The sequence below is a fragment of the Lipotes vexillifer genome, unplaced genomic scaffold (genome assembly GCF_000442215.2).
Source record: "Lipotes vexillifer unplaced genomic scaffold, Lipotes_vexillifer_v1.1 scaffold314, whole genome shotgun sequence".
Taxonomy (NCBI): Eukaryota; Metazoa; Chordata; class Mammalia; order Artiodactyla; family Lipotidae; genus Lipotes; species Lipotes vexillifer.
In genome coordinates, this window is record NW_006777107.1 from 437793 (window position 1) to 451305 (window position 13513).

General features: G+C 36.3%; 1 protein-coding gene across 1 annotated transcript in view; it reads right to left on the reverse strand.

Moving 5' to 3' along the window:
• The window catches only part of CFTR (CF transmembrane conductance regulator), a 206379-nt gene that overhangs the window by 144774 nt on the left and 48092 nt on the right, over window positions 1-13513 (reverse strand). Inside the window, exons 4-7 of the mRNA XM_007450771.1 lie at window positions 11167-11382; window positions 7798-7887; window positions 6771-6934; window positions 5823-5948 (exon numbers count right to left, since the gene is read on the reverse strand). Coding sequence (XP_007450833.1) covers window positions 5823-5948; window positions 6771-6934; window positions 7798-7887; window positions 11167-11382 — 596 coding nt within the window. The remainder of the gene's footprint in view (window positions 1-5822; window positions 5949-6770; window positions 6935-7797; window positions 7888-11166; window positions 11383-13513) is intronic.

Consider the following 13513-nt stretch of genomic DNA (forward strand, 5'->3'; position numbering starts at 1 on the left):
TGGACAGATCATCCAAAATGAAAATAAATAAGGAAACAGAAGCTTTAAATGACACAATAGACCAGATAGATTTAATTGATATTTGTAGGACATTCCATCCAAAAACAGCAGATTACACTTTCTTCTCAGGTGCGCATGGAACATTCTCCAGGATAGATAACATCCTGGGTTACAAATCAAGCCTCAGTAAATTTAAGAAAAGTGAAATCATATCAAGCATCTTTTCTGACCACAACACTATGAGATTAGAAATGAATGACAGGAAAAAAAACGTAAAATCATAAACACATGGAGGCTAAACAATACGTTACTAAATAACCAAGAGATCACTGAAGAAATCAAAGAGGAAATCAGAAAATCCCTAGAGACAAATGACAATGAAAACACAACCATCCAAAACCTACGGGATGCAGCAAAAGCAGTTCTAAGAGGGAAATTTATAGCTATACAAGCCTACCTCAAGAAACAAGAAAAATCTCAAGTAAACAATCTAATATTACACCTAAAGGAACTAGAGAAGGAAGAACAAACAAAACCCAAAGTTAGCAGAAGGAAGGAGATCTAAAGATCGGAGCAGAAAAAAATGAAATAGAAACAAAGAAAACAGTAGCAAAGATCAATAAAACTAAAAGCTTGTTCTTTGAGAAGATAAACAAAATTGATAAACCATTAGCCAGACTCATCAAGAAAAAGAGGGAGAGCACTCAAATCAAAAAAAATAAAAATAAAAAAGGAGAAGTTACAACAGACACCACAGATATACAAAGCATCCTAAGAGACTACTACAAGCAACTCTATGTCAATAAAATGGACAACCTGGAAGAAATGGACAAATTCTTAGAAAGGTATAACTTTCCAAGACTGAACCAGGAAGAAATAGAAAATATGAACAGACCAATCACAACAAATGAAATTGAAACTGTGACTAAAAATCCTCCAACAAAAGTCCAGGACCAGAGGCCTTAACAGGTGAATTCTATCACACCTTTAGAGAAGAGCTAACACCCATCCTTCTGAAACCCTTCCAAAACATTACAGAGGAAGGAACACTCCCAAACTCATTCTATGAGGCCACAATCACCCTGATTCCAAAACCAGACAACGATACTACAAGAAAAGAAAATTACAGACCAATATCACTGATGAATACAGATGCAAAAATCCTCAACAAAGTACTAGCAAACAGAATCCAACAACACATTAAAAGGATCATACACCATGATCAAGCGGGATTTTTCCCAGGGATGCAAGGATTCTTCAATATACGCAAATCAATCATTGTGGTACACCATATTAACAAACTGAAGAATAAAAACCATAAGATCATCTCAATAGATGCAGAAAAAGCTTCTGACAAAATTCAACACCCATTTATGATAAAAAAATTCTCCAGGAAACAGGCACAGACGGAACCTACCTCAACATAATAAAGGCCATATATGACAAACCCACAGCAAACATCATTCTCAATGGTGAAAAACTGAAAGCATTTCCTCTAAGAGCAGGAACAAGACAAGGTTGCCCACTCTCACCACTATTATTCAACATAGTTATGGAAGTCCTAGCCACGGCAATCAGAGAAGAAAAAGAAATAAAAGGAATCCAAATTGGAAAAGAAGAAGTAAAACTGTCACTCTTGGCAGATGACACGATACTATACATAGAGAATCCTAAGGATGCCACCAGAAAACTACTAGAGCTAAACAATGAATTTGGTAAAGATGCAGGATACAAAATTAATGCACAGAAATCTCTTGCATTCCTATACATTAATGATGAAAAACCTGAAAGAGAAATTAAGGAAACACTCCCATTTACCACTGCAACAAAAAGAGTAAAATACCTAGGAATAAACCTACCTAGGGAGACAAAAGACCTGTATGCAGAAAACTATAAGACACTGATGAAAGAAATTAAAGATGATACCAACAGATGGGGAGATATACCACGTTACTGGGTTGGAAGAATCAACATTGTGAAAATGACTATACTATCCAAAGCAATCTACAGATTCAATGCAATCCCTATCAAATTACCAATGGCATTTTTCACAGAACTAGAACAAAAAATCTTAAAATTTGTATGGAGACACAAAAGACCCCGAATAGCCAAAGCAGTCTTGAGGGAAAAAAACGGAGCTGGAGGAATCAGACTCCCTGACTTCAGACTACACTATAAAGCTACAGTAATCAAGACAATATGGTACTGGCACAAAAACAGAAACATAGATCAATGGAACAGGATAGAAAGTCCAGAGATAAACCCACGTACCTATGGTCAACTAACCTATGACAAAGGAGGCAAGGATATATAATGGAGAAAAGACAGTCTCTTCAATAAGTAGTGCTGGGAAATTGGACAGCTACATGTAAAGGAATGAAATTAGAACACTCCCTAACACCATACACAAAAATAAACTCAAAGTGGATTAGAGACCTAAATGTAAGACTGGACACTATAAAACTCTTTGAGGAAAACATAGGAAGAACACTCTGACATAAATCACAGCAAGATCTTTTTTGATCCACCTCCTAGGGTAATGGAAATAAAAACAAAAATAAACAAATGGGACCTAATGAAACTTAAATGCTTTTGCACAGCAAGGGAAACCATAAACAAGACGAAAAGACAACCCTCAGAATGGGAGAAAATATTTGCAAACGAATCAATAGAGAAAGGATTAATCTCCAAAATATATAAACAGCTCATGCAGCTCAATATTAAAAAAACAAACAACCCAATCCAAAAATGGGCAGAAGACCTAGATAGACATTTCTCCAAAGAAGACATACAAATGGCCGAGAAGCATATGAAAAGCTGCTCAGCATCACTAATTATTAGAGAAATGCAAATCAAAACCACAATGAGGTATCACCTCACACCAGTAAGAATGGGCATCATCAGAATATCTACAAACAACAAATGCTGGAGAGGGTGTGGAGAAAAGGGAACACTCTTGCACTGTTGGTGGGAATGTAAATTGAGACAGCCACTATGGAGAACAGTATGGCAGTTCCTTAAAAATCTAAAAATAGAATTACCATATGATCCAGCTATCCCACTACTGGGCATATACCCAGAGAAAACCATTATTCAAAAAGACACATGCGCCCCAGTTTTCATTGCAGCACTATTTACAATAGCCAGGTCATGGAAGCAACCTAAATGCCCATTGACACATGAATGGATAAAGAAGAAGTGGTACATATATACAATGGAATATTACTCAGCCATAAAAAGGAATGAAACTGGGTCATTTGTAGAGACATGGATGCATCTAGAGACTGTCATACAGAGTGAAGTAAGTCAGAAAGAGAAAAACAAATACCGTATATGAACGCATATATGTGGAATGTAGAAAAATGGTACAGATGAACCGGTTTGCAGGGCAAAAGTTGAGGCACAGATGTAGAGAACAAACGTATGGACACCAAGCAGGGAAAGCCATGGGGGTGGGGGTGGGGGTGGGGGTGTGATTAGTTGGGAGATTGGGATTGACATGTATACACTGATATATATAAAACGGATGACTAATAAGAACCTGCCGTATAAAAAAATAAATAAAATAAAATTTAAAAGTTAAAAAAAAAAGAGGGAATGAGAGCATGTCCTTCTACTCTGCCATCTTGAATCAATCTCCCTATGACTTTAGTCTTGCTAATTAGAATACATCATTAGAATGCTTAATTGTATACCCTGATATGGACATTTACAAATAAAAATAAATAATTGCTCCTGAGTGAAATAAAAGACTTGGAGTTTCTTAAAAATAATAAAAAAAAAAGAACATATATAAGAATCACCTAGAAAGTAGTACTCACCATAATAAAATCACTAACACTATATGAGTCATAAAAATATTTTACCTTATAAAAAAAAATGGAAAGTGACTTTATTACCAGAGAGCAATAAAGAAGTAGATTTTCAGGGAGTGTTACACAGCCTTTTGCCCAGTGTAGCAGTGGCCCAGGCTGAGGTCAACCCTTTGCAGCGCATCCTGCCAATCTCTTCCAGAACATTCTATTTGCTCTTTTGAGTAGAAGCAATTCTTGCTTTCCTATATTTACGTCAGCACTTTGAAGCCTTTTCAGGTAACAATTTCATGCCAGATTAAGGAACCGGATTATACAAGTTAAAACCAAACATTTGCTATTAGAATTGGTTAAACAAAAATACAGAATAGGAAGGATGGATGTCATCTTTTGAGGAAGAGGGGAAAAAAACCCCAAAGTCAAGAAAAGTCAGCACCTAGAATCATCTGACCAGGAGTTTACCCCGAAGCTTGAGAAAACCAAATTCTCTGATAATCTCCTCATCATTCTGGTTATGCCTGTGCCTATAGGCATTTAAGAGTGACCCAGGGGCAAGTGTGATGGAAAACTCACTTGTTAATGAGAAAAACCTTCAACCAACTAAACAAGATCTTTAAGGATGTTTCTGGAAAGAAAATATAATTTCTTTCCTGGATTTGTCTTGAAAGGCATAATCAAAACAGGTGACCAATTATGTTTGGGCAATAAATATGCTTTTACTCTTTCTATTTGCACCGCAAAGGACTTAACATTTCAGCATTTCTTTTGTTGTTACAATCACACACCTGCAGCTCAGTTACCACTGTCTACTGGAATCAGCAGCCTGAATCCCTGATAACCCGTATTCACAGCATCCAAAATGGGACTCTTCCCTTTAGTACCTTTCTTCCCCAAGAAACCCTCATGAGCTAATTCATCTTGAAGTTATTTGCCCTTTAGCAGAAGATCTGTGCCCAATGAATCTCAGAGAGCCTTTTTTTTTTTTTTTTGGATTGCAATCTGTAGAACATGGAACTTGACTAAAGAAAAATGGTCACAGCTCTAGATATGCCCTAGTTTATATTTTGTCCAAAATTTTCTCAGTAACAGTATCTCTCAGTCTGTGCTGTACTTTTTTGCTGGCTATAATCTTTACTAATCAGTGAGAGAAAGGTTATCTGAGGTAAAACAAGACCAGATATGTAGACGGTTGCCAAGTACTGATTCTGCTTCAGGTGGCGGCTTTCATTACTTGAACTGATTTCTCAAGTGGAGGGTTTAGAGAAACACAATGTATAGATATTACCCTGCATTACTCTTAAGGAAGAACAAACATATTTTAAACAAACAGAAGGGTTTGTTTTTTGTTTGTTTTTCATGAGCCATAACATATAAATTAAGGAAGCTATAATATTAGAGAATCATTTATTTGGTTCAGAATCATATCCTTATTCCTCTAGCAGTTCCATTTAAGGTTTCAATCAGTCTCTAGAATCATGATCATTATTTTAGTCAATAAGTATATTAAGCAGCTATAAGCACACGCAGGCAATTTTTTCATAAGGGATACATATCCTGGTAGTGCAAAATAGCATACTTAATCACCTATGTAAAATGATAGCCCCATGAAAAAGGCATTAAGCCACTAACACATGAATATTGATATAACTTAATACAACTGTTTGGTTGTCAGAAATTTCAAATATGAGCTGAAGTCCACTCTGACATACTCATTTTTAAAAATTTATTTATTTATTTATTTTGCGGTACACGGGCCTCTCACTGTCGTGGCCTCGCCCGTTGCGGAGCACAGGCTCCAGACGCGCAGGCTCAGCAGCCATGGCTCACGGGCCCAGCCACTCCACGGCATGTGGGATCTTCCCGGACCGGGGCACCAACCCGTGTCCCCTGCATCGGCAGGTGGACTCTCAACCACTGCGCCACCAGGGAAGCCCAAGACATACTCATTTTTAATATGTTAAATCTTAATTGGCTAATTCAATTGATACTGAAATTATCAGAATGACTTACTGTCTTAGGTTTTCAATTATTTTTTCCATTGCTTCTTCCCAGCAGTATGCCTTAACCGACTGGATATTTTCAATCATTTCTGACGTGATCACCAGTCTTTCATTAATCTTTCCAGCTCTCTGATCTCTGTAAATAATCCATCCACCAATCAAATACTTAGTAAAAACAAGTCAAAATGTCCAATAAGAACTGCCCAAGCTTTTAAGAAAAGCCACATTTCTTTTATTAAACAGATGGATGTTTATTTTATTATCAAATATATAGTAACAAAAACTGTAACTGTCATTTAGTAAATGCCTCTGATGTGCCAGACACTGTATTAGATGCATGTCATACATTATGCCTAATCCTTCTGACAACCTAACAGAGGTGATTACCTCCATTTTAAAGAGAAAAAAAAACAGAAACACAGTGGCTGAAGCAGCTTGACACAGGTCATGTAACTAGTAAGCATGCAATCTGGGATTCAAACTAAGAGCTATTTGACTCCAAAATTTGTACACTTTCTATCATACTCTAGCTGACACACTAGAAGTCCTCTTTCATAAGCAGTGACTGGTGTCACCGATTCATTCTGTAATAAAAAGCAACTAAGGCTGTGGTGTGATGATTCATGAACCAGGGTAGAAAAAAGCCTATAAACTCTCTCCAAAATATATGCATTCCCTCCCATTCACATAAATGTTTTATCCATTGTACCTAAATCTCTGATGCGCAAAAAGTGAACTGGATGGTAACATATTTATAAAGAAATTGTATAGACTGACAAGCAAAAAAATGTCCCCTTGATATAGAAAGTCTTATTTATGTCATGAAAATAATTCCTTTTTTGTGACACCTAGCAAGGAGATCACAGTTCAGTGCATAGACAAGTTCTGGTTTTATTAGAGTGGGCTTTTGGAAAACCTAATTTAAAACCCTTTCAAACCATGTAAATAAGAGCGCTACCTGTACTTCATCAACATTTTCCCTAATCCGGCTTGAAGAAGGGCAAGGACTATGAGAAAAGCAAGTCCACAGAAGGCGCAGGCCTCTAACAACTCCCAGAGCAGCCCCATCAGCAGCGTCACTTGCAAAGGAGCAATCCACACGAAATGTGCCAGTGCAAGTCCCTGAAAAATAAAATCACAGTGAAAACCACTGACAATTTATCCTCTACGCCCAAAACAAAGGAAAAAACAATCAAAGAAGAAAGAAATCAAGCACAGTGAGCTCATACAATCAAACACTTCATGGTTCTGAACACACTAAAATCTAGGTATTCACTACATGGAACACATAGCAATGTGCTTAAACATTCTATGCATAGGATTTCCCCCAAAACAAACTTCAAGTCACTGTGATCTTTTTCCAGTGGAATTGCGTGGTGATTGAAGAATTTATTTTAAATAACTTACTTCTGTGTGGATAAAGCAAGAGCCATGACACAGAACATGAGAGAACAAAAGACTCTTCAGAAGTTCAATCTACACAACTGTACAACCTTATCACCTGACAATATATTCAGAATACATGCATGCTCAATTCAACAGTAATTTATTTAGCACCTGCTAAGGGTTTGATACCATGTAAAATACTAGAAATGCAAAGGTAAATAAAACAATCTGTCCTCAAGGACCTTGAATTTTATTGTGACAGAAGACAGCACTAAACAAGAATTGCTCAGAGTATCATACTCAGCCAAAGTAAATAACTGATTTAAAGTATTAAAAGGAAACAAGATCTGATAGGGACTGAATTTTTTTTAAAAACCTCATAAATACAAAGCAAGCTGAGGTGTCCTTGAGTTGGGTGGTTCTGTGAGACCCCAAAATGGCACTCTGCTACACAACTTAGCCTTCTCAGTTTTCAGAAATAGGGAAGGTAGGGATGCTTATGACTTAACCACTTATTACTGTTATCTGACCCAGAAAACCTTTGGGGTCGTATGAGTTATAATAAAGATGCATAAAAGATTAAATCGGTAGGTACATACTTCATCAAATTTGTTCAGGTTGTTGGAAAGGAGACTAACAAGTTGTCCAATACTTATTTTATCTAGAACACGGCTTGACAGCTTCAAAGTCTAAAAGGAAAATGGGAAGTTAGATGTTGTCAATGAACAGTAGACAAATATATTTATAAGTAATGTTAAAATACAGCTGAGGAATTAGGTGACTATGCACGCATTTTTAAGTTAAGGTAATGAAAATTATTTTATGTTCATCTAACTCAGTGTCTTCTCAGATTTATAAATATTTCTCTTTACAACAAATATTACACTGGCATGCCTCTTCTTATTTTATTTTACAGTATCTAGAGAGTAGTAACTATTTTTTCTAATCCAAAATGGGAACAACATTGTACTTAAATATTCATTTATACACTGTAGAGGGTTTTTTTTTTTCGTGCTTTTGTTTGTTTTTATAAAAGATGGAACCAAAGGCAGTGAACTTTGAGACTAATACCTTGGACTTACAGGGAACTATATTCAATATCTTGTAATAACCTATAATGGAAAAGAACTGAAAAAATTATATATATAGATATATATATATCTATATCACTTTGCTGTATACTTGAAACTAACACAATATTGTAAACCCACTATACGTCAATAAAAAAAAAATTGTTTTAATAAAATCTTGGCCTTAAATTTTTCATGCGATCTTATAGTAACTGTGTTGAATAAAATTACTGTTAAAGTCAATAAAATTATATTACAAATAATTTAATTTAATCATTAATAATTTTGTGAAAGATTACATTAGGAAAATATTCTTAAATTTTACAAAGAAAAATATATCCATATATACAAAATAGAATTTCTACGTAGATAAATTATTATTATGAAAGACCACAGTCATACTTTGCCTATAAAATTTAATAAGAATTGATTTGCCACTAGATGGCTTTGACTGAAGAGTACCTATCTAATATTTGCTTCAACTGAATCCCTCACATATGTATTGAGCACTTAGTAGATACAAATCACTATATTCAAGACTTCAGGGATTATTGTTAAGATTTCTTAAACATAATTCTTGCCTCAAGATAACCTAGTACATATATAACTAAATATGATAAATTAGTTAAAGGGAGTAGATGGAATAAAATAGGGTGATTAAGACAAAGTTCCCATATCTGGTTATAAAAATCTGCAAATATTTCATTGAGGTTGAATTTTAAGATGGGTGTGTAATAATGAATAGCATTTAGATACGCACAGATGAATAAGAAATAAAGCAGTTAATTCCAAAATGCTATTAGAGCAATACGGGGCAGGGGCGGGGGGGAATCCATTGTGCTGGATGACACATGACTTGGTGACATACTCAGTCTCAGGTAACTTGAGACTGGGGTTAATATGGGTTCTACATGGCTTAACATGGAGTTTATGTGCACAATAAACAGTGAATATCTGTTCACTCTAGTTAACTTTATCTTCTTGAAATTCACAGGCAAACCTCAATCTAGTTTGTATTTAGATTCATTATTTAAAATATAATTTGAATGTATCATGGTTACAGATTTTGGAACAAAGAAAACTATGCTCTATTACAAAATCTGGAACAATGTGGGAAGAATTAGTGGCTGCCTGCCACATGGATGAAACTGGTCAGATATGGTACCAGTTTATTTTAGGGACCAAACCACAGCCACATGGAGATGAAATTGTATTCTTTGGTGATGATGTCAGTGCAGGTCAATAGGTGTGGCTAGAGGGGTAAAGAAAATGTGTAAGAACACACATAATCAATGTTGAAAAAGGACAGGCACAACTTCTAACTTTTCATTAAGGCATTCTGGGTCTGAAAGCACATATATCGCTGTATTTGTGCTAAACATTATATATGAACTTATTCACAAACTAACCTGCTCCTCCTTTGATCTCCCCTCCACTTAGCCCAGAGCACTTCATGTTTCTCTCTGCCTATATAACACAATTTGACTTGTTATATTATTTCAGTACTTATTTTATGTTCTCTAATAGTTGGAAAACCCTCCACTTCAAGGATTGTGACTTACCCATTTTAGAAATTTTGAAGCAGTTCTTGCACAATGCTTTATACCTTTTAGGTCTTAGCTTCTCAAAATATTTTATCCGTAAAATAGGGATAATAGTTTCTACCATATGGAGTTTTGGTCAAATGAAATGATATACCTAAAAATCACTTAGAAGCTTGTCATGTACATCCTTAGCTATTAGTTATCATTATGATAAAATCACTTTTATAAATATTTTTAAACTGGATTCAACTTCCTTTGATATGCATTCTGTGTAAATTCTACCCTCCAAATAATACCTAATAATTTCTTCACTTACATATAATTTCTGAATCAAGATAAAATTTTTATTGATTTATCACCCATGCTTTCCTGGTACTTGTGAACTGATGAGACTGTGTCTCGGGTGATTTGATTAAACTGCAGACTCGGTTTTTCCCTTGTGCCTCCACAAAAAGCTTTTGTGAACAATAAAGTATGGCTGTCAAAGTTTTACAACACCACTGACCTTGCATGTATATTATGGAAGTGCTATGGGTTATTTGCTAGAGGGAATTTCAGGTCCATGTCCCTTATAAGCCAAGTATATAAGGTTTTTACATTGGGGAAAGAAAAAAGAGAAGAAGGGTAAAGCAATACCCAAATGATTCAACCAAACAGGTTTCTATAATCACTTGGTAGATCAAAGGGTCACACATGAATCAGGCTGGTGAAAGCACATGTCAATGAGATGACCTTAAATTGTGTTTGTAAGATAAGGAAGTCTTAACCTGAATTCATCCAAAGCACGCCTCAGCAACTTGGGCTCTTAACTGGACAATGCATACAGAAAATCAGAGAAGGTTCTTACGGTTGCCATGTATGTGCTATTCTAAAAATTTTTAACTTGCAGAACTTAGGATGACAAAAATCTAACTCAAAATAAGGCAGTGGATACCACCACTGTGTCACAACTAGTAAAGGTAAAAATTTCTATTGCTTGGGTTATTGTTAACAATTTCTTGTTATTGAACATAAAGATACATAGCATTTTACCATAAGATGATATTTTGTCAATGACTTTTATGCAGATAGTAAGAATCATTTCAATGGGGAGCCATGGATTCCAAAAACTGGTATATGACTAGTGAAAAAAAAAAGAAATCTAAAATATAGGCAGTTTATAGAAGGCACTCAATAATTATTAGTTGAAGTAAAGTGAATTATCAGCGAAAATTAGAAATATTCATTATTGCTGCCATTCATTTCACAGGTATACAAAACTGATTTCAGCATTTACCCCTTATTTGTATCAGCATGGCATTTAAAACATGATGCCACTAACACGTAGCATGGAGACTGTGCAAGAAAGTATTACCTTCTTATAAATCAAACTAAACATAGCTATTCTCATCTGCATTCCAATGCGATGGAGGCCAAAAATGGCTGGGTGAAGGAGCAGCATCCTCATGATAAAGAGAAGGCATAAGCCTATGCCCAGGTAAATCGCAATGGCGCGTTCTACCTTGTTATCTGGATCATAGGAAGCAATGATTCTTCCCAGTAAGAGAGGCTGTACTGCTTTGGTGACTTCCTGCAGAAGATGGAAAACAGAGAAATGAAATTTTATTTTTCTTTCATAAAATGCCCTCATAATTTCAACACAAGAAGTTTCATCTTTACAGGAGATGAAAGAGGGCCATGCCATACATGAAACTGTTGATGTCCTTTGTAATACCTTTATACTTTGAAATAACATTTTATTTTAGGTTACAGCAAAAGTGACTTGGAGACATTTATGTATGAGGTATTCTTTACCAAAAAGTGAAGAGCGGCCATAAAGCAAAGGTGTGATTTCTGAAATAGTATGTTAATTGGTAACATCTACATAGCACTTAACAATTCATAAAATATCTTTCATTTGATTTTTATGACAACTTTAGGAGTCAGAGTAAGCATGAATATTTTCACATTGCAGATGAAGAAACTGAGGCCAAAGAGCCCAAGTGATTTGACGTGGTTTCAAAATAGAACTTTCAAAAGCACTTTGAGTGATGGAATTATTACCAGAATGAACAGTTTCTTGAGGCAACCACATAAAGGGGAACTGGCAACAGGAGGGAGGAGTATAAAGGCACAGGTGGTATTTAAAGTCCAGTGCCACACCCTTCTCAGTCTGGGATAGGTGGGGATTTTAGGAAAAAAGTGTGTCAGAAGACTTCAGCCTCAGGCCAGTTTCCAACAATTCATCAAGTCCTTAAAGGCCTATGAGTTAACAAGGGAAGACCAAAGTTGTGTTTTCCAAATCTTCCTCATCAGGTTTTCCATTCATCACTAAATCAAATTGTTCAACAAATTCATTACCATTTTGCCTGAATATATAAGAATAGATCTGAACACATGGATTTGAACCCAGAAGGTCTAAGTCTTAACCATCTTGCTAATTTGCCTTCGAAAGAGAAAGACATGTAATCCTGTAATTTTGTTTTATGATGGCCTAGTGAAATGGGGATCTGAGGCTAAACCCTTCTGGGAAGTAATATTATGCTAACTGATTGCATTTCAACTGTATATTTTCAAGCCAGACTGCCCCTCCCCCGAGTATTGCTCAGCATTACTTTCTGGCAGCCCATAACTTGCCTTTTTTTTTCCATTTTCTACTATGTCTTTGCTAAACCTCAGTGCCCAATCCCACCAGCCTTCTCATTCTCAATAAATGAAAATGCTTTCCTGTAACAACTTCATCCCCACAAGGAATCCTAAGCTATAGCACCATCATTGATTGACCACTGGCTTTGGGTAGCTGCTCACTCTATACCTGGTATTCAGTACCTCATTTCAAATTAACTGTGTAGACCAAGAATGTGAATGTAGGAAAAGATTCAAACGTTTAAAAAGAAGTTTACAAACTAATCACAAACATGGAATATTAGAGTTCTCTCATCTCACACAGCCATATTTTAATATAAGTTTGAATTACAGCAAACAGATAGACAGGTGCTGAAAAGAAAATCGCTAACTACCTACCCAGATATACCATGTTAATAGTTGGCCAATATCAACTGAAGAGCACTTTTTTTTTTGAACTTCATATCATCTTTATTTTATATTTTTTAACATATTTATTGGAGTATAATTGCTCTACAATGGTGTGTTAGTTTCTCCTTTTTAACAAAGTGAATCAGCTATACATATACATACATCCCCATATCTCCTCCCTCTTGCGTCTCCCTCCCATCCTCCCTATCCCACCCCTCTAGGTGGTCACAGAGCACCAAGCTGATCTCCCTGGGCTATGTGGCTGCTTTCCACTAGCTATCTATTTGACATTTGGTAGTGTATATATGTCCATGTCACTTTCTCACTTCTTCCCAGCTTACCCTTCCCCCTCTCCATGTCCTTAAGTCCATTCTCTATGTCTGCGTCTTTATTCTTGTCCTGCCCCTAAGTTCGTCAGAACTTTTTTGTTTTTAGATTCCATATATATGTGTTAGCCAGCACTTGCTTTTTAAAAAGTAAATGAGTGGGGCTTCCCTGGTGGCACAGTGGTTGAGAGTCCGCCTGCCGATGCAGGGGATGCGGGCTCGTGCCCCGGTCCGGGAAGATCCCACATGCCGCGGAGCGGCTGGGCCCGTGCGCCATGGCCGCTGAGCCTTCGCGTCCGGAGCCTGTGCTCCGCAACGGGAGAGGCCACAACAGTGAGAGGCCCGCGTACCGCAAAAAAA